Source organism: Podarcis pityusensis (genome assembly GCF_964106645.2).
Source record: "Podarcis pityusensis genome assembly, chromosome: 1".
NCBI classification, from domain to species: domain Eukaryota; kingdom Metazoa; phylum Chordata; class Lepidosauria; order Squamata; family Lacertidae; genus Podarcis; species Podarcis pityusensis.
In genome coordinates, this window is record NC_138028.1 from 73547378 (window position 1) to 73572436 (window position 25059).

The following is a 25059-nucleotide window of genomic DNA, read 5'->3' on the forward strand; positions in this document are numbered from 1 at the left end:
AAGGAATGCTAGGCAGCAAAGGCCTTTATCCCTCATCCTGTTCATATCTCACTGGTGTGATTAACTTCCTGTGAGAAACACTTTTGCTTGCATAACAGTACATGATCAGATTAATAACTAGAACATGCCCACATTTAGTGCAGGGAAATTGGATCTCAGGAAGAGAATGAGTTAGGTTTTTGTCTCTTTTCATGTTGCTTCCTACATCATCACCAGCCATGAAATCAGGCTTTTAATGCTAATTCAAGCTAAGCAACACCTGAAGCCCATCCATCCGTAGTTGCATCTATGACATAGTGACTAAACAAGTGGCAGGGCATAATTTTGTTATCTGGGTTGTTAAATATTTTGAGATGATATGTAGGGATAGATGAATCAGTCAGTTTGGGTTTCCCCCCAGTTTCTATTTTTTTCAAGTCTTAATGCAGTTCTGCAGCAATTTGCTTTTTAAAAAATAAAAACAACAATGCTAAAAACTCATAAAAATTGATTAGTATTTATTCTAATTTCTTCTTATATATACATTTTTGCAAGCAATTTCCCCTAAAATTTTGTGTTATTTTCACTTTTTATGCACAAATCCCCTAACATACACAGTTTTGAACACATTTTCTGTTTGGAAAACTTCATTGTGAAATTAGGAGGCCTGCAAACTTTGAAGGATGGTTGTGTTTTGATTTGTCTCTTGGTTCGCAAAGTGTAAATTGGGTAGTTTCTCATTAAAATGCAAACAACATCAAATTTCTCCGTTGTTCCTAATTATATCTAAGTTGTATGATGAGTTGAAATCTGCCTTTATTGTTGCATAAAGGTCCTCTGCAATTGTGGTCATGATCTTTCCTGCATTTTAAGCAGTTTCCTCAATCAATGCAAATCTTTTTTTAGAATCCAGATGGACAGCTAGACAGGGACAGCATTTGGTTGTTGCCGCTATACAGCAATATATAAAAAAATAAGGCTCGTTGCAGGGATATCCTTAACCTGCACAACTTGCTAATGAGTAGGTTATAGCAGGTTCTGTGTTACAGCATTAGAATTTTCTCTTCCTTCTTATGACAGACAATGACCATTCTTAGTAGGAAAATGCTGGAGATTTTGGATAATAGCGTTGACAGTTAATTGTGTTCATGATTTTGCACAGTTCGTATTTGCTTTATAGTGACTTACCTGGAAATAAATCTCATTGAACTTATTTCTGAGTAGATAGCATCATGCAGTTAAGGCAGTATCCAGCTCACCAGTTTTACACAGATTGCATTAACAGCAGTGCTGACATAATAATAATAATAATAATAATAATAATAATAATAATATATTATTTATATTATTTATACCCTGCCCATATTAAAAACACGATAAAACATCAGTCATTAAAAACATCCCTAAACAGGGATGTCAGATGTCTTCTAAAAGTCAGATAGTTGTTTATTTCCTTGGCATCTGATGGGAGGGCATTCCACAGGGTGGGAGCCACTACCAAGAAGGCCCTCTGCCTGGTTCCCTGTAGCCTCACTTCTCACAGGAAGGGAACCGCCAGAAGGCCCTTAGAGCTGGACCTCAGTGTCCGGGCTGAACGATGCGGGTAGAGATGCTCCTTCAGATATACTGGGCCGAGGCCATTTAGGGCTTTAAAGGTCAGCACCAACACTTTGAATTGTGCTCAGAAACGTACTGGGAGCCAATGTCAGTCTCACTACTGCTCTGCCACAGCCTCACTCAGATAAGCAGCAGCAATCCTGGGACTAGGGGTGGGGTGGCTGCATCCCACCCATTGCATCACTACTGATAGATCAGTTACCGTATCTCCTAGTCCTCCATAGGGACTAAATTCTGAGAGCAATAAAAGCTCCCACCTTTTCTAAACAAGTGCCTCTTTAAACCGCAGAATCCTCTAATAATGATATCCAGCTATTTAAATAATACCCTGCTTCATAATATTTTTTCAATAGTCTTTTCATTAAAGCATCTGGGTGCAAAGACTTACTGCAGTGCACAGCTACAAAGGAATTTCTCTCTCCCTTTGATAGGCAGCCACCCCTTTTTAATGCTACTTTGATTAATTCCCTTTCCCTTTCTCTGCACCTCCACTGCAGTACCAGCCCCCCCCCGCCACCCTCCCCGGCCAGTGCCAAATAAACTAAAGCACTAATACATTCAAGTCCAGAATCTCAAGGCCAATTGCCAAGGGTTTAATTATATTCTTCTGGCAAATGACCATTGTTTGCTCTTTAAAAAGTCAAGCCTTACTGGCTGCCAACTCTGCCGCTCCAGTCAGCTGAGGAGGGAGGCTTTGAACTGTTGCAAAAGTCTTTTATTTTCGCAGAACCAGGAGGTAATCATAGAGCTAGTTGTAGGCTGTGAGCACGAACAGATCTCGGAGGTAAGGGACGGATGACTTGTGACCTCACCTAACTGACTGGAAGACTTCAAATGAAATTTGTACACAGTCCAACCGGACATTAAAAAAACAACAACCAAAAAACCCACCCGTCTTTTGGCAATGTTGTTCTGGGGAAAGTTACCTCAGATTATCAAATCCTCTGCAAGTTTTGATGTCTGTCCTTGTTCTCAGTGACAGAGAAGTTAAAGGGAGGATGTTACACATTGCTCTTTGGAGAGGAGTACAGTCATACCTCATGTTACGTTTGCTTCATGATACGTTTTTTCAGGTTGTGTCCTGCAGTGACCCGGAAGTACCGGAAAGGGTTACTTCCGGGTTTCGCCGCTCGCACATGCGCAGACGCGGCAAATCGCGACCCGCGCGTGCGTAGACACGCCACTGCGGGTTGTGTTCTATTCATGTTGCAAACAGGCCTCTGGAACGGATCCCGTTCGCAACCAGAGGTACCACTGTATTCCTCCTTCTAACAGCAAACTTTGATGGTGAGTGCCGCTGGGATTTTGCAGCCAAAATGGGGCCATTAAGAAACAAGAGAGAGGCCAAGGCATGCTTGCGGGGGGGGGGAGGGGAGGGAATTCAAGGTTTACAGAAGAGCAGTGAAGTGTGTAACGTTATGCATGCATATTATTGAGAAAGTGGGCAGAGAGAAGTTTTAGCTCAGGGATATCTGATGAAGCTGAATGTCTGAAGAGTCAGAACAGACAAAAGGAATATTTATTCACACAGGGCCTAGTTAAACTGTGGAATTTGTACTCACAGGAAGCAGTAATGGCAACAACTTGGATGGTTTAGAAGAGGATTAGACAAATTTATGGAGAATAAGGCTATCCGTGGCTGCTGGCCGGTGCTCTGCCTCCATTGTCAGAGGTAGTATCCTTCTGAATAGTGGGGTGCAGGTGGCACTGTGGTCTAAACCACTGAGCCTCTTGGGCTTGCCGATCAGAAGGTCAGCAGTTCGAATCCCTGCGATGGGGTGAGCTCCCGTTGCTCTGTCCCAGCTCCTGCCAACCTAGCAGTTCGAAAGCATGCCAATGCCAGTAGATAAAGTAGATAGGTACCGCTGCAGCAGGCAGGTAAATGACATTTCCATGTGCTCTGGTTTCTGTCACGGTGTTCCGTTGTGCCAGAAGCGGTTCAGTCATCCTGGCCACATGACCCAGAAAGCTGTCTGTGGACAAACCGTTAACTCCATCCTACTAACACATTTAAAAAACCATAGAGTGACATGGGAACTGAGGCCATTGTCTCTGAACTGGATCTTGTGCCAATGAGACATTGCCAGTTTGCACCTGCAGCTCAAACATGAGACAAAAAACTGCATTGTATCTCATCTCAATAGCTGTGTTGTTTCATTGAACCCAAAGATCTCCCACCACACTGAAAAGAGCTGGTCAGTTAAATATTTGCCAATAATCCAACCTTGAATGACAATAGTTACCACTGCTGGGGGGGGGCGTGTCCAATATTGAATTTTAGCGGGTATTTAAGTGCCATTTTAAAATATAGGTTAGATTGCTGTAAATATGTGGGGCAGCCTCTGAAGATGTTTCGGAAACTTCGGCTGGTAAAGAATTTGGCAGCCAGGTTGCTCACCAGCACATATCATCCTTGGATGAAGGGGGGGGGGATATATAAATATAATAAATAAATGAAATATATTGCTTTTGTCATGTCAAGATTGTGCTTATTTAAGCAGATGGATGGGAAAGGTGAGAAATTCCCAGAGCTCTGTTGCTTTTCACAGGGAGCTTTGTCCAGTTCAAACTTTTTCCTCCATGTGATATTTATGGCAGCTTTTCCTGGAAAGCAATTGTTTTCAGTCCATAAAGCCTGGGCCACATGCTTTCTCTCAACATTGAATTGGCTCCTGCCCAGTGTGTGGCTGATAGAAAAACCATTCTGTGGGTGTGCCCCATGTAAGCAAATTAAGTCTGATTCTCTGTGTGCTTTCTCAAAAATTAATCCTACTCACTAGCTATAGAAGGTTGGAGTTGAAGTTGGCAGAGGCTGACAGCTAAGAAGCAAAATATAATGAGCTAATACAATATGGAGGGACGCGGGTGGCGCTGTGGGTTAAACCACAGAGCCTAGGACTTGCCGATCAGAAGGTCGGCGGTTCGAATCCCCGCGACGGGGTGAGCGCCCGTTGTTCGGTCCCTGCTTCTGCCAACCTAGCAGTTCGAAAGCACCTCAAAGTGCAAGTAGATAAATAGGTACCGCTCCGGCGGGAAGGTAAACAGTGTTTCCATGCGCTGCTCTGGTTCGCCAGAAGCGGCTTAGTCATGCTGGCACATGACCCGGAAGCTGTCTGCGGACAAATGCCGGCTCCCTTGGCCAATAAAGCGAGATGAGCGCCGCAACCCCAGAGTCGGTCACGACTGGACCTAATAGTCAGGGGTCCCTTTACCCTTTACCTAATACAATATGAGATTAAATATGGTCCTGGGCAGCATGTTTAATGTTATTTCTGAAAGCTTTGGGATGGCATCTGCCAAGCTCCTGTGGTCTGCAGCCTTCATTTGTTGCGTTGGGACTTGGACAGAATGATCCCAGGATTTGAATAGCCTGTTACAGTGATATAGTTGCCACCTGAAAGCTAAAACCTTATTTGTGTTGAGTCATTTAAATGTATGCAGACTTGTGTTTATTGACTAAGATTGAGGCCAAGCTAAAAACTAGCGCTCGACCTTGAACTTGGCCTGGAATCTTTTGAATGAGCATAGCTCCGTCAGTAGAGCATGAGATTTTAAATCTCAGGGTCGCAGGTTTGAGCACCATGCTGGGGAAAAGATTCCTGCATTGTAGGGGGTTGGACTAGAATGGCTGTCACGGTCCCTGATTCTTTGAATGTGCATTGCATGCTCTGAGAATCACCTGTGGCTCCTCGACAGCATGCACCACCAGTGGGAAAACGCAAATGGCAGCAGTTCCCAACATATGCACGCAGCAGAATGGGTGTGTGAAATCTTTGAAAAGTGCACTGGATCTGCCATAAGGGCAGGGCTGGGGCAACATTAGAAACAGCCCTAAGCAGCATTATTCTTTAAAGTCACTTTAATGAATAAGATTGATTTCCAGGGCTTTTGTACTTTACGGGGAATGAACGAAATCTCTTAAGCCCTTATTTTTGGCATGGAGCAGTTTGGAGACTGTGCAGCTGATGACAATGGGGAAAAAAGAACTATGGTAAAGTTCAAGAATCCTTTGTTCTTGGAATTGCTGTTGGTCAGCAAAATTCTTGAACGAAAGGGAAGCAGTGAGGGGAGCAATTTGGTAATGTTTACAGGCTCTGTGTAGTCTCTGCGGAATGATTTGATGGATTTCAGGTGGTTGGGATTTTTTAAAGCAAACAAACTCACAGCTCATCATCTTATGTGTGTGTATGTCTTTCCCCACCCCAGGTGAAGAGTGAAGGCCCGAAACTTGTCCCCTTCTTCAAAGCCACTTGCGTCTATTTCGTCCTCTGGCTGCCCACCTCCAGCCCCTCCTGGTTCAGTGCCCTCATCAAGTGTCTGCCCATCTTCTGCTTGTGGGTTTTCCTGCTGGCGCACGGGATCAATTTCCTGACAGCCCATCGCAGTGCCTGCAGAATCCTTGCTGGTTTGATATTCTCATCCATAGGAGATGCTTTCCTCATCTGGCAAGAGCAAGGCTACTTCGTTCACGGTCAGTGGGGCACCAGTGTGTGGGTCTGGGCAACTAAGCTTCTGGAGCACGTGTCATGTACTGTCAATGATGAAGTGTGGAAGTAATACAGATGTCTGCCCATGTGTGCTCCTGCACTGGAGCTTTAGCACATAACTGTAAATGCAGGAATCAGCGCCAAAAAAGTCTGTCATTTCTCTTGTTGGGGTTAGGTGGCTGAAGTAATATAGCCATGATCTTCATACACTATGAGGCAAATTTACACATCTTTGCTGGTGCAACCCAGTCAGATGGGCGGGGAATATTATTATTATTATTATTATTATTATTATTATTATTATTATTATATTTTAAAAAATATTTTAACACACATATAGGGCTGGCTGGCTATCTATCTGGCTATATTTCAATACCTCAGTGTACAATAATTATTTCTTTTCATGAATATTATTAATATGCTGATTTAAATTTCTCTCCTGCCCTTCCTCTCAAAGGAGCCCAGGATGGCAAACACCAAAATATAAACACAAAGCATATAAAAATAAAATAAAAGCACATGTAGAATGTTTAAAACCATCTAAAAACATTAAGAACATCTAAAGATAATCGCACACCCTCACAGCTAATTATTTCAAGGTTGCCAGGATCAGCGTCTTTTAGCTATCAAATGCCTGGAATGTTTTAATTTCCCCCTGAATGTTGTTAATGAGGTGACAGATGCACCTCATCAGGAAGTGCATTGCACAAATGGCAAGCCACCACCAAGAAGGCCCTGTCATGGGTCAATATGTTCCGCACTTCTTAGACATTTAGCCTGTTTTATTTGATTCTCTCATGCAACCCATTACTCTGAATAATGGCAACATGCCTTAGGCTGAGCAATAGTTTAATGAAGGTCATACAACAGATTTACAAATCTACAAATGGTGTGCACAGAGGGCCAGTCTAGACATTGCTGAAGTTCCAGGGCAGCCCCTAAAAATGACATTCCTCAAGTCTCGTTCTCCCCCTCTCCTTATACTGTTTAATAAAAGTCATTGCCGATGCAACATAATCACAGTGAGTTTTGCCACATGCTCTGATGCTGGAGGGGAATTTATTTATTTGTGTGTTTATTACAATTAAATACCATATTTTCTCCAGGAAGTTCCAGGTGCTATGCTTGATTCCCCCTCCCATTCTGTTCTCATCTCTGTGAGGTAGGTGAAGCTGAGAGATGGTGACGGGGTCACCCTGTGAGTTTCGTGACTTAGTGAGGATTTGAACCTGGTTCTTCCTGGTTCTAGTCCAACATTCTAATCACTAAACCAGGAAATTCTTAGTCTGGTGATAATCTCTGGTGAGTTTCACTAGAGATTATGGAGGAGGGAAGAAGAGCTACAAAGAAGTAGATTATCTCATTCTGTCCAGAGACAACATTGGTGATGATGGTCCAATCATACTATATTTTTTAAAATCAAAGCCATTGCCTGCCTCCAGCCTAGTGTATAAACCCATGCCTCTAAATCTAGATTAGCACATTTAGCTTTTGCAAATGGAGGAACCACACCTTTAAAAGCAGCATTAGTGAAACTTGGACAGTGTGGATGTATTGGACGGGGAGAAATTTATTGCCAGAAAAATAAAAAAGCCACATAGGTTCCTTTGTGCCCCTGAAGAAGCAGGAGCTACCTTCTGTTTGACTCTACCTGTTTCCTCCTGCAAGCTTCCTTTGAAAGGAGATGGATTGTGACATGTAGCCTGAGGCACAGCATGATTCAGAGAACAAGGGAAGGAGATCCTTTCTGTACTCTTGACAGAGGCACACTTCTTCACCTTGTAGGCAGAGGAGCGAGATGAGATAAGCAGGTGGTCTTTGGGGCTTTGGCTGCCGTAGATGTGCTGACACAGAGCACAGGGTTGACTGTCATGGGAAGAGAGAGTGATTTGGCAAGCTGTGCCGAGGCTGGGAAGGGAGCACAAGTCCTAAGAAGTCACATGCTTCTGTCTAAGGGGAGCCATCATCTGTGGCTTAATTTGCAGAGGGAAGAAATCTTCCTGCCAATTAAGCCTTTCCGCTTTTTTAATAAAAAGGTATATGGCTCCCATCAGCTTCAGGGACTTGTGTCCATGCTTTGGGCATTTATTTCACCTGCCCCCGAGTTTTCTGTAACTAGTTCTCTCTGATCTGATGATCTTAAAATGACTTGCAGATAGCTGCTGCTGCAGAAGCAGCTCACACCAGAAAATGTAGGGAGAGCAGATGGCCTTTTCCTGTCAGAAGTGAAAGCTTTTTCACCCTGCACGTATTCTCCCAGAAAGTCTATCCATTGCTTGTCTCCATGTATGCCAGTGTTGACATTCACATTTTGTCTCTCCCCCCCCCCCTTTCTGTAGGTTTGCTGATGTTTGCCATCACGCACATCTTGTATTCTTCTGCATTTGGGATGAAGCCTCTAGATCTGAAAGCTGGCCTGGTGATGACTTTGGTGTCCAGTTTCTCCTACACTTTCCTGTACTCCTACCTCTCGGGCCCCTTCACCTACCTAGTAGCCGTCTACATTGCCTTGATTGGCTTCATGGGCTGGCGGGCCATGGCCGGCGTGCAGCTGTGCAACGACCTGTGGACTTGGACCAAGCTCTCGGCTTGCATTGGCTCGGTGCTCTTCATGGTGTCCGACCTGACCATCGCCGTCAACAAGTTCTGCTTCCCTGTGCCCTACTCGCGGGTCATCATCATGGCCACGTACTATGCAGCTCAGATGCTCATTGCACTTTCTGCGGTGGAAAGCAGGGAGGAAGACATCTTCAGGAAGAGGAAGTAGACGGGGGTGCCAGCAGGCGCTCAAACTCTGCTGGGAGTGCTGTAACTGCAATTCATCCCGGAGGAGAGTTTTGACTCTAGGTGAACCGGTGACTGCAGATCTTGCTTCATCGAAGCATTATCCTTAGTGTTTAGCTGGCTCTTCTCCAGTCCAGTTTGCTGGAGCCTAGAAGCCACACTGGAAGTTTAGTTCACACGGAACCAACTATCTGACCTTTTCCTCTCTCTCTCTCTCTCTTTTTGCATCTTGGAAGTTTCATGGGAGGGAGGGCCTCTCTAACTACTTCATTGTGTTTGTATAATACTGGAGCTGAGGCTGAACATTCCAGAAGGAGAAGATTCGTTTCAGGACAACGTTTCAAAAGAAGGAAAGGGTAGGCAGTGCATTGGCGTTTAAGAGCCTTGCCTTCAACACTCTGAATGTGCAAAAGTCATGTGAAAATGACCCTTGGTGCTGCCTGACCAAGCCCCGTTTTGCATACATTGCAGTACAACTGTGAAACAATTGTGTGTCTACACAAGGAACCCCCAGGGCCCAAACGCTACAACAGGACACGGGAGCACTTTGTGGGAGTTTATGTCGGTCGTAAAGCTTGGGCTGCCTCTGGGAGAAACCAGTCTGAAGTCCAGATTCGTTACAACCATTTTATTTATGGGCCATTCAAAGCCTTTCTTCTGAATGTGAATCCTGCAGGGCCCATGTTGTTCTGCAGGCTTAAAAGCAACAACAAAATGCAACAATTTTCTCAGGCTTGGGTGGGTGGGTGGGAGGGAACACAGGAAATGAAAAGATTGCTGTACGTGTGCGTGTGAAACGCAGATAACGGTATATGGTTCGTCAGTTTTTCTAGCAATTTCTAGCTTGCATAATCTCAGATTAGAGCACCAAACAGGAGAACATTGTGAGCTCTCTCAAAATCTAACTCACCAGCTGCTTCATTGGCTGAATATTTTGGCCAAGGAAACCACCGGCTCGTCAGGCCTGCTGTCATAGCTACACGACGGGTCTGGGAAAGACTTGGATTAGTGATGATGCGTGGAGCCAGCTTCTTCTCCCAGCCTCCACTCCAGAGTCCGGACAAAATCCCATGTATTGAAAGAGGAAGAATCGGCAGGGTTATATCCTGCGCATGCAGGTGGTCTGGTCACTGTGAACAAGCGCTGTGTGGCGGATCCCTGACAGGCATTAGCAAGTCATTGTTTCTATACAGTGGACGATCAGGGAACAATATTTATTTGAAACTAAGCCAATGGGCTTCCGTGTATTTGCGCATGTGTAATGTGCCTGTTTCCGTGTACATGTTGCACAATAAGAATTGTGTTACTTTCCCACCAACTGTCACCAGGACTGTAGAATCTGCAGGTGCCTTCAGACCAACAGCTGCAGTTTCGGGTCTTGCCGAGAGGTACAGCCTATCACCAAAGTGCTGAGAGACCAATCAATGTGCCACTCTCCTCTCATCCATCTTCACTGGGCAGCACTGAGTCACTGTAGATCCAATTGGCAGGGAAGTGCAGTGGGGAAAAGTTATGTGTCAGCAGCTTCCTTGCTGTTTTGTTTCGGTGTCAAGTTGCAAAATGGGTTAGCTTGGCCCGCACTGCAGCGATTGGTGTGAAGACTCCTGGTTGTGTGTGCCCACCTAATTGTTTGTGGGGACTTTGAGGGATACATCGTACTTACTGACCGCAATGTATTTTTCTTCGTACAAGCTAGTAAGTGGAGGTCATGGGTAGAGCAATCCTGCAGAGGTTGGAGGAGGGAGAATCTGTGTCAAAGGAGCCACCACTTTCAAAGCCCTGCTGGGTTCTTACCTATATTCTTTTTCCTGGCCCATTTCCTTTTGTGAAGAGGGAGGAAGAGGGGGGGTTTGCAGCCTCTCAGCTGCCTTTCCTAGGAGCTTAAGTGTTGATTTACTTTGAGTCTTTACAGTTAGAACATACAGCATTCCTTTAGGTTCCCTCTACTGTGTTCTTTCAGTAGAATTCTGCCCTTGCTTGCAAAATTACCTGTTCAGATAAGTACCTTTCCCCTTACTTTGCTTATCTGTGTTGTTGTTGTTTTAAAAAAAAAACCTATGAAGAGCATCCTTAGTCATTCTTAAACAGTGGCATCTTGCCAGAGGTGCACCACATATTCGAGATAGATCGCACACACCTACACCCGGTTAATATCCCAAGATAAAACTTCCACACACACATTCTGTCATTCAGAAATGAACTACAGCGTACGCTGTTCCTCAGAGTCTAGCTCTGGGGTGCTCTCTCAATTCCCATAATCCCACTGTGCTGGGCACTTCGGCCTCTGATGATTCCTACAATTGCTGGAGAAAGGGCCATAGCTTTGTGGTATCAGGCTTAATCCCCGACACATCTTCAGGTGGGGCTGGGAAGGACCCTTGTTTGAAACCCTGGAGAGAGCTGCTACTCCTTGTCAATGCAGACAATGCTGAGCTGGCCAACTGGTCTGACTCAGGATGAGGCCTCTTCCTCTGCTCCTATGGCTGACATCTTGTAATGGGCATTTCCTTATTACAAGCATTATTATTACAAAGTAATAATTATTACAAAGTACCTACCTTTCCCCAGGGATACTTCCAACACGTTGAATTGTTTGCTACTGGCTCAGTCATTAAGGTAGAAGCTGCTCATGTGACTTTCTGTAATAGTCAGTTCTGGCAACATCCAATCAGTGGAGGAAACTCTGTGTTACAAAAGTATTGTTGGTCTTATAGCACTTGAACCATTGTGGCTTCTCCCAACGAATGCCACGTTCACCATATGTTGCGTAATTTTATACACCTTTATCATGTGTCTCCCCCACCACTCCCTTACTCGCCTAAAAAGCCCCAAATGTTGCAACCTTTCCTTACAGAGGAGTTGCTCCAACTCTTTGATCCTTTTGGTTGCCCCTTTCTGAACCTTCTTCAGCACTCCGGTGAGGTGAGGTGAGGTGACCAGAACTGTACACAGGGGGTTTGGGGTCCCATGAATCAACATACCCACAGAATCCCCACTTTTCAGCCCAAAGGCGGAAGCAGAAGCAGCAAAACAATGCTGGCAGGGTAGTTACACTTGCAGAGCCCCAGTGGAGAGAGTCCTGCCCTCTGGACGACCAGTGGCGTAGCGTGGGGGGTGCAGGGGGGGCCGGCCGCACCGGGCGCAACATCTGGGGGTTAGGGTTAGGGGGCGCAAATCCACGGGTTAGGGGGTGCAAATCCGCGGGTTAGGGGGCGCAAATTACTTGCCTTGCCCTGGGTGCTGACAACCCACGCTATGCCACTGTGGACGACCCTCCCAGGGAGCAGAATGGCAGCTGAGCTGCTACTTATGGCGCCTCAGCCAACCGAATGCTGGCTGTATGCCAGCTGTTGGATTGCACCCTGCGCTGATTACGTCCAGGATTTAGTTGATTAAGTTTTATGTGTGGATGCAGGCTAACACGTGGAATATTTTGTTTTAGGGCAGCATGTTGGGGCAAGTTTCATCAGGAGGCTACTTTGCAATGTTGTACATTTTATAAAACCGTAACTCTGTTCATGGGAGGAGGAGGATGATGATGACGACGTACCTGACCCAAGGAGGATTACTTGGCTGACCAATTCCATTTGGAATTGGGGTTCTGCTGTCTGAGCCTGGTAAGGCACATAGTTTGAATTAACTTTTTCATATGCGGCCTATGAATTTTGGCTTCCCTTGTGCTATTTATGTGAACAGCTAGTTATTGTTAAGGCAGATATGAAAGAGGAGGAGAGCATTTGAAATGTGAATGAGTATTCTGACCAAATGCAGGAATTGCTTTTATGAATGAAAAAAGGAGAACTTTATGCCACAGGCGTGAATAAAACATCAGGGTAGGCAATTTGAGTCTGATGCATTCTCCACAACAAGATGCTGTCTTGAGCTCTATCTGTTGGTCGTCTGCAATCCACTATGCCTCTCTTCAATTCAGCACCATGCTTATTTTATGTAACTTAGAGTCATAGAGTTGGAAGGGACCACAAGGATCATCATAGAGTTGGAAGGGACCACAAGAATTCCTCTTAGCAGTATGAGTAACAGCAATCCTCTCTAGCCTTAATCAGCAGGACTCGAGAGACAGCGGTTTGTTTCAGACTGGCTCTGAAACCACAGAGGCAAGAAAGAAGATTCTGAGTGGAAACACTCTGCTTTGCTCCTGCCCCATGTGCTGCTACATTCTGATGAAGGACCCCAAGGAACACAGGGTCTTTCCAGAGTGAGGCATTGTGGGAAAGGTGCCTTTGAAAAGGGCCCGCACCACTACTGCTTTGTTGCAGCATCCAGTTTCAGACTTGAGCGGTATACTACTTTTAAGCTTTAGACAATATCTGCTGTGGCAAAGGAGCTGCAGCAGGGCTAGCCTGCCCATCAGCCTCAGTGAGGCAGTCACCTCAGGTGGCAAGCTGGGAACAGCTGGGAGGCCCCCAAGGAGCATGCCACCTGCTGCCTCCTGCACTTCTTGTCTGTGGCTGCCACCTGGGAAGAGGGGGGCCACTGCTGCTGCCACCTGCTTCTCTGTTACCTTCAGTGCACCAAGGCTTCCCTGGGCCACCTCCTGTCACCTGAGGCGGCGGGGGTTGTTGGTGGCAGAGGAGACGGGAGGCACCATTTTCTATTTTGCCTCAAGCGACAAAATGTCTTGGGCTGACAATCCCCCAAATCACCTCACCTTGAATGCCTTGATCTAAGGAAGGCGGCTTCCGCAGAGTGAGGCATTCTAGCATGGGCAACACTGGAGGAGCAGCGCTGAGCATTTTGCTGAAGCAACCGAGTGGCAGGGGCACTTCAAGCCGACAAAGGAGGAGGGTGGGCAGGTGGGCAAGAGTGCACAATTCCCTCACCCTTCGCATTTTGCCATCTGAGGCAGAAGTCTCAGAGTGGCTAACTGGTGGAGCGGCCCTGTGAGGAAGGCTCTTGAGACAAGGGATGGCTGGAAAGTTCTCAGCCTCATTCCATTCCATTCTATTCAGGCTGAGGACTTTTCAGGGTGCCCATTGTAAATGGGCAACCAATGAGCCTTAAAGTCATTGTTAAAAGCCCCTTGGCTGTTTGCTGGCTAGCGCCATCCGCTTCTTTATCCAGACGCTAAGCAGATTTCATACCCGTCGCTTTCCTTGCATTCACTGGTGAAGAGGCTTTTCCTCCCCTTAGAGCAGCCAGACACCCTTAACTTCACTTTGATGGGTGTCTTTTGTTTAGAGAAGAACCAGAATAGAACAGATGGCCTCTTTTTTTTCTTTTCATTTCAGGACACCACAATTTCACAGGCCTTGAAAAGTGCCTCCACCACCTCCTCTTCACATTCTGAAATGGCAGCCAGAAAGGATCCTTGTGATAGATAGCTATCTACAATATAGGTGTGTGTGTATGCCATATATATATACAGTGGTACCTCAGGTTACAAACACCTCGGGTTACAGATGCTTCAGGTTAGACTCCGCTATCCCACAAGTAGTACCTCGGGTTAAGAACTTTACCTCAGGATGAGGTAAAGGTGTGGTGGCAGCGGGAGGCCCCATTAGCTAAAGTGGTACCTCAGGTTAAAAACAGTTTCAGGTTAAGAACGGACCTCTGGAACAAATTAAGTTTGTAACCAGAGGTACCACTGTACACACATGTTGGCTTTAAATAGTCACTGTGTATATATAAATACTGCCTCCAGTCTTTAGGAATGTCCTGCTGCTGTTAAGACCACAATCAGAAAGAATTTGTTTTATTTCTGTTTGCATTTATGATTGTTTACATTCCTTGAAGCATTGGTTAAAAAGAAAGAAAGAAAAGAAAGCAAGCCTGGGAAGAAATAATGGTAAAACAGGAAAACATGGATAGCATTTTTAGGTATGCTACATTAAAATGGGATACAGGACGATATGTGCAGAAAACTTAAATGTATTCGTATTGGAAACAGCTGCTCTTGAGTCCTAGAGCTAGAGGAGGCATTGGAGATCACATGTCCAAAGTCCACTTCAGGGGCCTAATTCGGCCCACTGGCTGGTTTAATTCCCTGTAGCAGTTTATTGTTTATTTCTATTTCCTGGGATAAAATCCTAAAAAAACCCTCAACAACTTCAATCCTAAAAAAAGCTCAGCAACTTTGGTTTGCCCTTTGGTCGACCCTTCACTTCATCAAATCTAGCCCTCTTTGAAAAAAGTTTGGACACCACTGATTGCAGGATCTGCAGGGCAGGGCACAATTACAGTGTCACTGACAGATGGCTATCCAGATTCTGGATACTTAAATACTCCTCCCAAGCTAGATTGTTCCATTCTTAAACAGCTCTTACCATTAAGCTTCTCCTAATATTTCCTACAATCTGCTATAAGTCTAGACAGGCATTTGCAATGCATTATATTTCATTAAATTAAAAATTAAAAAATATATGCAGAATATTAAAAATGTACCGAACTTTTAATTAGAGAAAGGATATGTCTAGGAGCAGAATTATATTTTTTGTGATGTTATAACTCCTGTGACTTTACTATCTGTTGAATTTTTGCCTGTTGTGTTGCTGTCAAAAGGCACCAGGAGCCCTGAGAGGGCAGAAAAAAGGGAGTGATCCAAAAAACCAACATCAAAACACTTGGGGAAACTTGGGGGTATTGGGAAGCTCTGGTGGTCTTGAAAGAAAGATTTGGTTTAAAATAACACAGGTATAATCTCTTGCCTTTAATGCTGTTGCATAATATTATCAGCATTTCATTCATGAGGGAAATTGTGTCTGGCTAGGGTGAAAGAGCAGGAAGGGGATTTAATCAGTTGGCATCTTCATTCATTCAGCCTGCTTAACTTCTATCCCCACCATGAACCTGCTGCCCTAGAGAATCGCAGGCTGTGACCTGCAATTCTGTGCCTGCACTTTTTGCAAACTTTCCCCTACTTTGCAATATCTAGTTTGGAAGATATAATAACATGTGCTGTTTTGCAGGGTAGGGAGGAATGTAGGAAGATCACTAAAACATTATTTTTAAAAAATTGTAATGTTTTTATTAGTTTTCAATTACAGTCCAATAACAGCCTCATTATAACAATACTGATTTATAATACAATAATTAATACCAATCATTCAAATACTGAATTATGTAATTTAGTTAATGTGCCCCCCCGCATGCTAGATTTGATGGTTTCATGGTTTTATTTATTTCTGCGTTCCAAAATCATCTTAGTTTCAATTGCATTCCTGTCATAATAATAATCCCTTATACAACAACTGCAATATTAGTGACCTATTTGTGTCGACACATTAAATGATTTATAAAACTGCAAGTGAGGAACTCAAACTGTATCCTTGTTCTTCCTGTGGCAATCATTCTGTCTATGGTGTTTCTTCTTGTCCTTGTAAGATGTCTTTCTTTCCCCCAATTGTTGCTGTTATCCGTCATGCCTTGGGCAGAGCTGATATCCCATTGTTGTTCCAGAAATTTCTGCATCACTTTGTCCCGTGCTTTGTTGTTTTGCATCCAGAACTTTAACAACAGCTGCAGAAGTTGCTTTGTCTCAGTAAATAAACTGTTGTCACCATTTTTCTTCTCAACCTGGGAAGAAGAGTGATCTGTCGAACTGCAGATGACTCAGTAAAGAACCTTATCAGTTCCTTGGCAGTTCACAGACTCCTTTCATCCTTCCTTCCAGCTGAAGATATACTTCTAATTAAATTAAATTCCTAGTTCTCTTAGCGTTATTCAGCTTACTTCGTAAATAATAAAGGATGGGGAAGAGTCAGCTCTAACCATCCATCATAAACCTTTTGCAAAATAGAGCTTCCCTCCCTTTTTCCCTTTTTTACACACACAGTTCCCTTTGATGTTATATTCTATATTTATAATCCTATTTCTTCTATACTTGCTTGTACAAATATAATTTGAACTAACATTCAGAGGAGGGTTGCCGAATCATAAATGTGGAGAAGAAAACTTTAAATAAAGAAACCGTAGGCTCCCCTCCCCTGTCTTTTGCACCAAATGAAATCTTATCTCAAGTTCAAACCTCAAAGTCCTTGCAGTTGGTTTGTTCCGCAGTTTACAATCTCATCTCTTCTAGGATGTGGCTGTACTTTAGTTCAATTAAGCTCTAATTAACAGGAGAACCTCTGCTTCTTAATGGCAGCGTAGGAGGGTTTTCGCCAGGTGAAGTGTTTTTGCACTCAAAGCCTCTCTGTCTCCCACATTCCATGCTGGAGCGAGAGCCAGGTACTGAGATAAACTGCGAGTGAAGCCCATTCCTCCCGTCCCTGGGGAGAATTTGCAAGGATGATTTATCCTCTGTCATCCTTGTATTTCCTTTGCCAACGATCTCCCACTGTTGTGGGGCTGCCGATATTAAGGCAGAGTGGAACCAAAATCACATTATTTTAAAATTCTTTGGAATATAGTATTTCTTCTTCACTTAATAGTATTATTTCTTCTTCTCTGAACAGAGTTCAGAAAAGCAATTTGCTGCTAGCAGATGGTGAGTTCAAATGGGTTGGATCTGAGTATTGTACAATTACACTTTCCCTTTTGTGCACAGATATATGTTTCCTTGATTGTTTCTTGTTTGTGTTTTCATTTTGTTTGTATCATGGAGGGATACTGTGGAGAAAGTGAGCAAGATAGTGCTTTGTTTGCACCCTGGTCATTAGGGAAGAACCAATTTAATGAGAAGCATTACCATCATCCATTTTCAGATTGTGGCGATTTAATTCGGCAGTAGTGTTATCATGGCTCTCTTAAAAGTACAGGCAGTCTTGATAAATGTGCTTGTCAGTTGCTTTTGGGTAAAAGAGTTAGTTACCTTTTTGTTTTTAAGGTATTTTTTTAGAAGAAAGCAATCCTCAATAAAAGATTTGTTTTTGTGCATTACTCTATGTCCAGAACCCTCGCTATGGTTCCCAACCTCCTTTGAGGCAGATTAGTTTCTTGCATCTTTACAGATATTATTATGCATAGCTTGCCTGTTTTAGCATATATATATGCTAAGCATATATATATGCTGTTAGGAGTTTAAGATGAGGTAGGCAATCATTTCTGGCCATTCAGCCATTTCTCTTGTTTACTTGTCGTGGAGTTGAAATAAACATGAGAAAAAAGTTCTCAGGCAAAACTCCCCAAGCTAGATCTATTTAGTTGATGGAATGTGAAGCCCTTCCCCCAAGATTACTATTTAATGACAGTCTTGGATTTGGGATTCAAGGAGAAATCTGGTGTTAAAAACAGTCGCTCACTAACACCTTTTTGTCTTACGATTCAATTGTCAGAAATTAACATTCCACAAACTTGTTTCTGCTTGCAAAGCACCCTTTTGGATTGAATCCTATATGTTCAAAAGGGTGGGCTGGGTAGGTGAGGAAAGGAATGTGTGTGTTTGTGCGCTGTGCACCAGACATTGCTTGTCCTGTGTTTAGGCTGTGCAGGAAACTACTTCCAGGCATGCTTCCCGTTCCCCTTCCTCATCAACAAAACGATTAGAACAGGCAGAGCTGAGACTCTTCAGCATCATAGATGCTTTCCCCCATCTGAACATATATAACCTCGTCCTGGAGACACAAATCTCTCAGCTTAAGATCTGTTTTTACTGTTATTGGTAGGTTAGGAAGTGAATGTGGGGTGGTGGGTGCATGACAGCTAAAGAAATCATGCCTAAAAAATGTAGATATTTTTAAACCCTCAGGAAAGAAGCAGGCTTCTCTCCTTTTTCATTAATTACTCCTGCTGCCATTTATATGAGCACTGTTGGGCTCTTAAGTGGTTATGTGTCCTGGGCATCATGGCCATTTGTAAAGTGACCGCTGGCATCTAAGGAGAAAGAGAATTATCTCCATTGAGGAAAGGCACAATGTGAAAAGTGTGCTCAGATCTAGGGTGATCTAATCTCTAGAATGATCAGATCTAATCTTCATTGCCTGAAATCTCCAAAGCTGGCTTTCATTGCTGTTGTTGGCTTGGACTCTACTTCGCCTCTATCTAGTTCCAGCCTTACTGCAGACATTGTGACATTGCCCAGCCCTACTCTAGTTGTACACAATGACTTCTGTGTTCCCTGGAGCATGAGAAGACACATTTAGCTGGTTTGATGGGGCTTGAATATTGCAATGGGATGGGAATGTGCAGATTTGTACCAACATTTGCACTTGTTAGGCGTGGGGAAGGCTGCTTCTGCTCATTGATTACTGTGACTGGAGTGCCGCTTCAGGAAAGCTTCATTCATGCCTTTAAAGTTAAAGGAACTGTAGTGGCTTGCATCAGTGGAAGACCTGGGTTCTGCGCCCTTTCCTCAGTTAGCAAACACTGAATTAATTGCAATGCTTCTCTACCTCACCGGGGTGGTGTGAGGAAAATTTAATGTTTTTGAATCCCTCGCAAATGGGGCACATTTTCATAAGCACTATTATTATTATATATTAAACCAGTGTTACTTAAAAGCCACTTTTAGGAGCTTGCACAATTGTTTTTAAAACCAGCATCAGTGAATACTACTTTTAGACAGGCGTTTTTTATTGTTTTTGTTCTAAATGAATGTAATGGTCAGTATATAAAATGAAATGTGTGAATAGGCCCTTGAATATATTATTCAGTGCCTCTGGATTTTGGTCAGAGCTGCAACACTACTACACCCAGAACACTATACCACAATGGCCAAATACCATAGGAGTTCTATCTCATGCCATTTTAATTTTTCGGTGCATTTTAGTAGGAATATTTACAATTACACTGCATCTCAAGCAGATGAGTAATAGCGGCACTTCCACCCCTGCCCAGATTTGGCTGCATAGACCCTGCAAATTGGACACCCATCAAATTGAATTTCAAACCAGCATTGACCTACAGCAGCAAACCCTGAACAGTGTGTTCAGAATTACGCTGTTGAAAACTTTGGGGAAAGAGGTAGGGTTGCATTGAATTTATCTGTTACACGAATGTGTTATCTAGAAAAGGAAGTTGCAATGGATAACACTCCACTGGGCTATATAGTGGTACCTCGGGTTACATACGCTTCAGGTTACTGACCCAGAAATAATACCTCTGGTTAAGAACTTTGCTTCAGGATGAGAACAGAAATTGTGCTCCGGCGGCGCGGCAGCAGCAGGAGGCCCCATTAGCTAAAGTGGTGCTTCAGGTTAAGAACAGTTTCAGGTTAAGAACAGACCTCCAGAACGAATTAAGTACTTAACCCGAGGTACCAATGTATAATTAAGATGAAATATTCTTATGACAGCATTTCTCCAACTTTGAGACAATCCTCTCAAAGGTAGTGCAGAAAAGCCAGAAAAACCAGGGACTCTTTCCTTACAGCAGCAGACCAAAACAGCCATGTCGCCTATCAAAACTGCAGAGAAGCAGGGACATACGGGAGCTTCTCCATATAGTAGCTTCTCCCTTTCCTGATTTCTCATCTGGTTGCAGGCGGGAGACACTCTAATTCTGGTCTATTTTTAATGACAGTGTTTGATTAGCAACACTCCCATCCACAGATTTCCATGCACGTGGCAGCGGACTGTGTGTGTGTGTGCACCTGGCCACGAAAGAGATGGCTGTTGCTGGACTGGAAGTGCAGAGTAGGTTTAGGAAAGGGCCAGAGTCCAACAGAGGGAGCAGCATTGCCTTGTGACATCGTGCAGGGCCTTTGGTAATGGCTTTACACCTGTGTACTCTCAAGGGTGTTGTAAAGTAGGCCCAGGTTTGAATGAAAAGCCTCCACAGAATAATATGGAGTGGCATGCGACTGAGGGTGGATGCATATGAATAATTAGAGGTTTTGGATAACAGAAATTGTACATTCTTTAGCATTTATGTGTGGTAATGTAACAGACGTTGCATGAGGTGCATTTGTACTATTTTACTCACAGAAACCCTCCCCAATAGAATTTTGGCTTCAGAGGGTTACTACTTCCCAGTATCGATCAAGTTGGGCTTGATCAAACTTCATCTGGTGAGTTGCAAATTATTGTTTTCCCCACATGCTAACAATGTTTTCACCATTATGCAAACACGACGCAAATCATTTTATACTAGCTTCAACTGTTTACGCAAAAAAACAACATAAAAATAGACTGTAGGTTCCAAATAGCTGCGATGAAATCTAAATTGATCTGAACTCTGAAGCAGATACAATGCAAACACTGGTGTTTTTCTTTTCATGTTCAAATTTATTTTATTTTCAGTTTGTTCCATTGTGTTCTATTGTGTGCATTCCCCCCCCTTTAATGTAAAACACTCTGCGCATATAGATGTACTAAAAGTAAAATAAAAAACCCTCACTAGCCTGAAAGGCTAATATATTTGTGTGTTTTTTGTTTGTTAATTGCCATGCTCCTGCTAAAACCATAGAGGCAGAGGAAGTCCAACTTTAATGAAGAACAGCTCATAGTTATGGTTGGCAGGGTGATGCAGCCACCTCTGTCTATTTTGAGTGTCATGAAAGAGCAGCAAATTGTTAATTTGTTTATTGCATTCCTATTGTATATTTCCTTTTGGGGAGTGGGTTTCCTTCCTCAGGTGCCAAGATAACAAGGGCTTTATCTACCTTGATTTGAGGAGGTGTAATTTGCTCTTCTGCCTCAGGCAGCAAAATGCTATGCATATGCCTTGCTCACAAATGTGGTGCTGTAAAATTGTAAAGTGGGGCTGGAGAACCTCAAGTCTGGAAGCCAATTCTGGCCAACCAGTCTTCTCTATGTGGCCCTCAAGACTCTTTCCCAGGCCATAACCCTCACCGGCCCAATTCTGGACCCCCCTTGAGTGCTTTGCAAGGCTGGCATTTGTCGCTGAACTCTGATAATGCCTCTTGCTTGCCTGGATAGAGCAGGTTTTGCCTGTGTGTGTGTGTGTGTGTGTGTGTGTAAAACTAGCCTTCTATGCAAAGGTGAAATGTAAATTCATTGCTCCACTCATTTTCCTCTCTTGCCCCATCAACCACTGTCAAGTTTCCCCACCCCAGGGTTGTCCAGAAGGGAAATATAACTCTCTGAAAGTTTTTTCTCACCCCTGGTATAAAGATTTCACCTGCTTTCATCTGCGATTCCCAAGAGCAAGTATATGGTTGGAAGGAAAACTGAGAGAACTGCACAAAGTCACTGCCCGTTGGGATATTTGTTTACATGGCGCCTGATTAAAAGCTAATCTCTCTGGTCACCAAGAGAAGGAGATAGTTAGCGATTGCTGGGGACACAAACAGCCTACATTGGCAAGTAAAAGTTTTGTTTGCTGTTGTGTGCACCTGCAGGAGTCAGACTGGTGTCACATTTTCCCAATATCAGGAAGCTGCAAATTTTGCTCCTGAAGTGGAATAATTCACCTCGGTGACCTTATCCACTGCAGCTTAAAAACAACAACAATTTTATTATTGATCTGTTGCCCATCTGACTGGGCTCTTGCCCTCCCAGAACAATCTTCACCTCAGAGGGAAAGAGGAAAAGCTGCAAGTCCCAGTCCATTAGCTCAGCTGGGATTTACTGCCATTTAGCTTCTGCTGCTCCCAAAACTGCCTCATAGTTGCTCCTCCAAGGAGAGTTTCATATACAGTCATTGAGGGGAGATCGGTACCCTGCACTCTGTCGCACATATATGCCCAGCCCATTTGGGGTGTGTGGGTGAGGGTGTGTGTGTGTGAACCAGCCTCAAGACTTTAATGCATACAAATGCTCCTCTCAACAGTACTCTACCAGTTCACAGGCATGGTCTGATGTCCAGTCTGATTTATGGAAAGCATGTGAAGTGTATGCTAACAAAATGTGCACATTTGCTCTGATTTGCCAGCTCCTGTGTCTCCATGGCAACACTCAATGCTCTGCATTTTGTGTGTGTGGTTTAATGCACAATGAAGTGAATAGGACTCAGGAGATTAACATTCAGTCCCTGATCTTCCTTTGGACCACTATTAAACCTTTCTGGTAAGTGCCTAGTCATCACTAGCGGGCTATCAGTAGTATTGCTATGTGAGAAAAGGTTTATAACTGCAGTTTGATGTGCTTAAAAGGCAAGGCCATTCAAGTTCTTAAAGAATCTGCTTCAAACATAATTTAAATATGCCCAGACCCTCATACTGTAGTTAACGATGTCAAGAATTTCATTTAGCTTGCTCCACAAACCAGATAAATTGGTTTGGCATCAGGAAGAAGTATTTGGTACTAAATTGGCTCCAAATGCTTAAGCTTAATTTTTTAAATAACAATTATACAGACGCTCTATTTATTCAGATTTGCTTGCACAAAGCTTACACAGAGGTTAGATTACACCTGGTCTTTAATGAGTGTTCATCCTGATTTGTTTGTGAGATGGGTGGGGTGGAAATAAAGAAAAACAAGCAGTTCTATTGGGATCTTCTTTATTTCCAAGTTCTCTGAAAGGTACTGGCAACCATATCTGCCATCATGAAGCTTTGAAGGCAGCCTTTAATGAATCCTGCAGCAGCATCTTCAGGCTAATGACTACAAGTGATAACACAGTTGTGGTACTTAAAGCCATGCACAGCAACTATAATTATTCTGAACACTCAGCCGACTTTAAAATTGGTTTTTGTGTGTTGCTCACATGAGGTGTTTTGACTTCTGCAGGCTCTCAGTCACTGATTCCAGGAGGCTTCTATCATCTTTATCTAAAAGAGAAAGGCCGTCAGATATTAACAACTAGTGGATTTTTTGCTACTGAGCTCATGGAAAATTCTGTTCAGGGTTGTGAGGTCAAGAGCTTGTAGCAGGTGTGTACTCCTCCTGCATGTTTATTTAAGAACAGTGCTTGTACTGGAGGGTGGGGGGCTCAATGAGAGCCACAAGCCCCTCAACCTGGCTTTCTTCTGTTTTAGGCAAATAATCCCCCCCCCCCCGCCCAATAACCTTCTAAAATTAATAGCTAAAGAGACTGACAAAAGTTAAGGGGAACTCAGCCTCTTATAATTTTAACACCATTTAAATTGACACGTATCAACTGGTGTCAGTATGCACAGATTTTGGAAGGTGAAGTCATGCGCACTTGTGAGCTGAAGCAAATCAAAATCAGTCACTCCCATATTTCAGCATGTGCTTGTGACTGATATTATCGCACAATCTTATCTGTCTGAAACTTATTACCTAGTGACTCACCAGCAGGCAGGCTGTCTATTAAACTTTCTGAATTCCATTCATGCCTACTTCTACAGTAAGTTTCAAGTAGCATGGTAAGTTTATCATCATGCAGATAGGTAATTTTACTGTTTAGTCTGAAAATATATTCCTGTTTCTTCCAGATGGTGAGAAATTCCCACTTCCCAACATGATACATGAGCCAAAAGAACGGCTATCCTTCAAAATCGGCACTTCCCCAAATTATGTAGTGCGGTTCTCTAACCAAAAAATGCATATTAGGAAAACTTATAGAAAAAAAGCATACAAAGATTCATTATGTTAGAGGAAATTCCTTGCAAAAAATGTGTGCATTAGTCAAAATTGTACAAACAATGTGTGTATTAGGAGAAATGCACATGGAAATGCAGATGAATTGAAACTGATGTGGAAATGTGGAGAACTGAAGATAGGAGAAATGAGAAATCTGTTCACCCCTAGTTCCAGAGGTTTAAAAGGTTGGTGGGAGGCAGTTTCACAGGGTGACTTCCAATGAACCATTGTTTTTGCTGAAGTAATGATGCAGACTGCAGGCTGAAGCGGGATGACTTCTCCATTCTCCAGATGATACTGAACTGAAACTGCAGGCTGTTACTGACTCTCATCAGCCTGTTTTGCTGAAGTAGTAGCCACAGATACAAAAATAAAGCTGAGCAGTATCAGCCAAATATAGATCCCTTCTACTGGTGCTGTATCAATTTCTTTCTGAGCGTGCCTGGAAACATCACTCTCAGCTTTCACTTAAAAAGAACAAGCCAGGGATCCTGACACATGGGGAGGAGAGGGGCGAAGGGGCAGAAGGCAGGCAGAATAGGCAAGGGCAGGAGATAGGTAGCAAGGACTCCCAACATAGATCACCCGTCCTGTATGCCACTTATCTCCCCCTCTCTCCCTTCAACCTGCTCTGTGAAATTTTGACTTAATAATCCCCAAAAGGAAAACTGGAGGGTGATGTTATTCAGGTTTTTATTCCCAGCATGAATGATCTGGCCCAGGCTAGATCAGGGCTAGTACGAGAAAATACCAACTTGGGCAGAATTAATTCTTTTAGACACATGTTGAGCTCCTCCAGATGTCCTTTTTATTGCACATTCATGATGATTCGTGCTAATGATGCTATC

General features: G+C 43.6%; 2 protein-coding genes and 1 long non-coding RNA gene across 9 annotated transcripts in view; 1 reads left to right on the forward strand and 2 right to left on the reverse strand.

Moving 5' to 3' along the window:
* TMEM86A (transmembrane protein 86A) overlaps positions 1-24612 on the forward strand; it is a 45329-nt gene extending 20717 nt beyond the window's left edge. Inside the window, exons 2-7 of one of the 7 annotated variants that reach the window (XM_080999834.1) lie at positions 5803-6067; positions 8423-12484; positions 12935-14224; positions 22599-22732; positions 23396-23538; positions 24064-24612. In XM_080999834.1, the coding sequence (XP_080855960.1) occupies positions 5803-6067; positions 8423-8850 (693 nt within the window). In that variant the 3' untranslated portion in view covers positions 8851-12484; positions 12935-14224; positions 22599-22732; positions 23396-23538; positions 24064-24612. Of the gene's footprint in view, positions 1-5802; positions 6068-8422; positions 12485-12934; positions 21118-22598; positions 22733-23395; positions 23539-24063 lie in introns of those variants that run through there. The other 6 variants (XM_080999833.1, XM_080999835.1, XM_080999832.1 and 3 more) reach the window with 6 other exon arrangements.
* Positions 3729-5771, reverse strand: LOC308474168. The gene is made up of 2 exons (XR_013984533.1): positions 4816-5771; positions 3729-4437 (listed from the first exon to the last, which is right to left on the reverse strand). It is a non-coding gene; the product is annotated as an uncharacterized lncRNA (long non-coding RNA).
* The window catches only part of IGSF22 (immunoglobulin superfamily member 22), a 32269-nt gene continuing 30359 nt past the window's right edge, over positions 23150-25059 (reverse strand). The window contains exon 21 of the mRNA XM_080998606.1: positions 23150-23436. Within this exon, the coding sequence (XP_080854732.1) occupies positions 23369-23436 (68 nt within the window). The 3' untranslated portion in view covers positions 23150-23368. The remainder of the gene's footprint in view (positions 23437-25059) is intronic.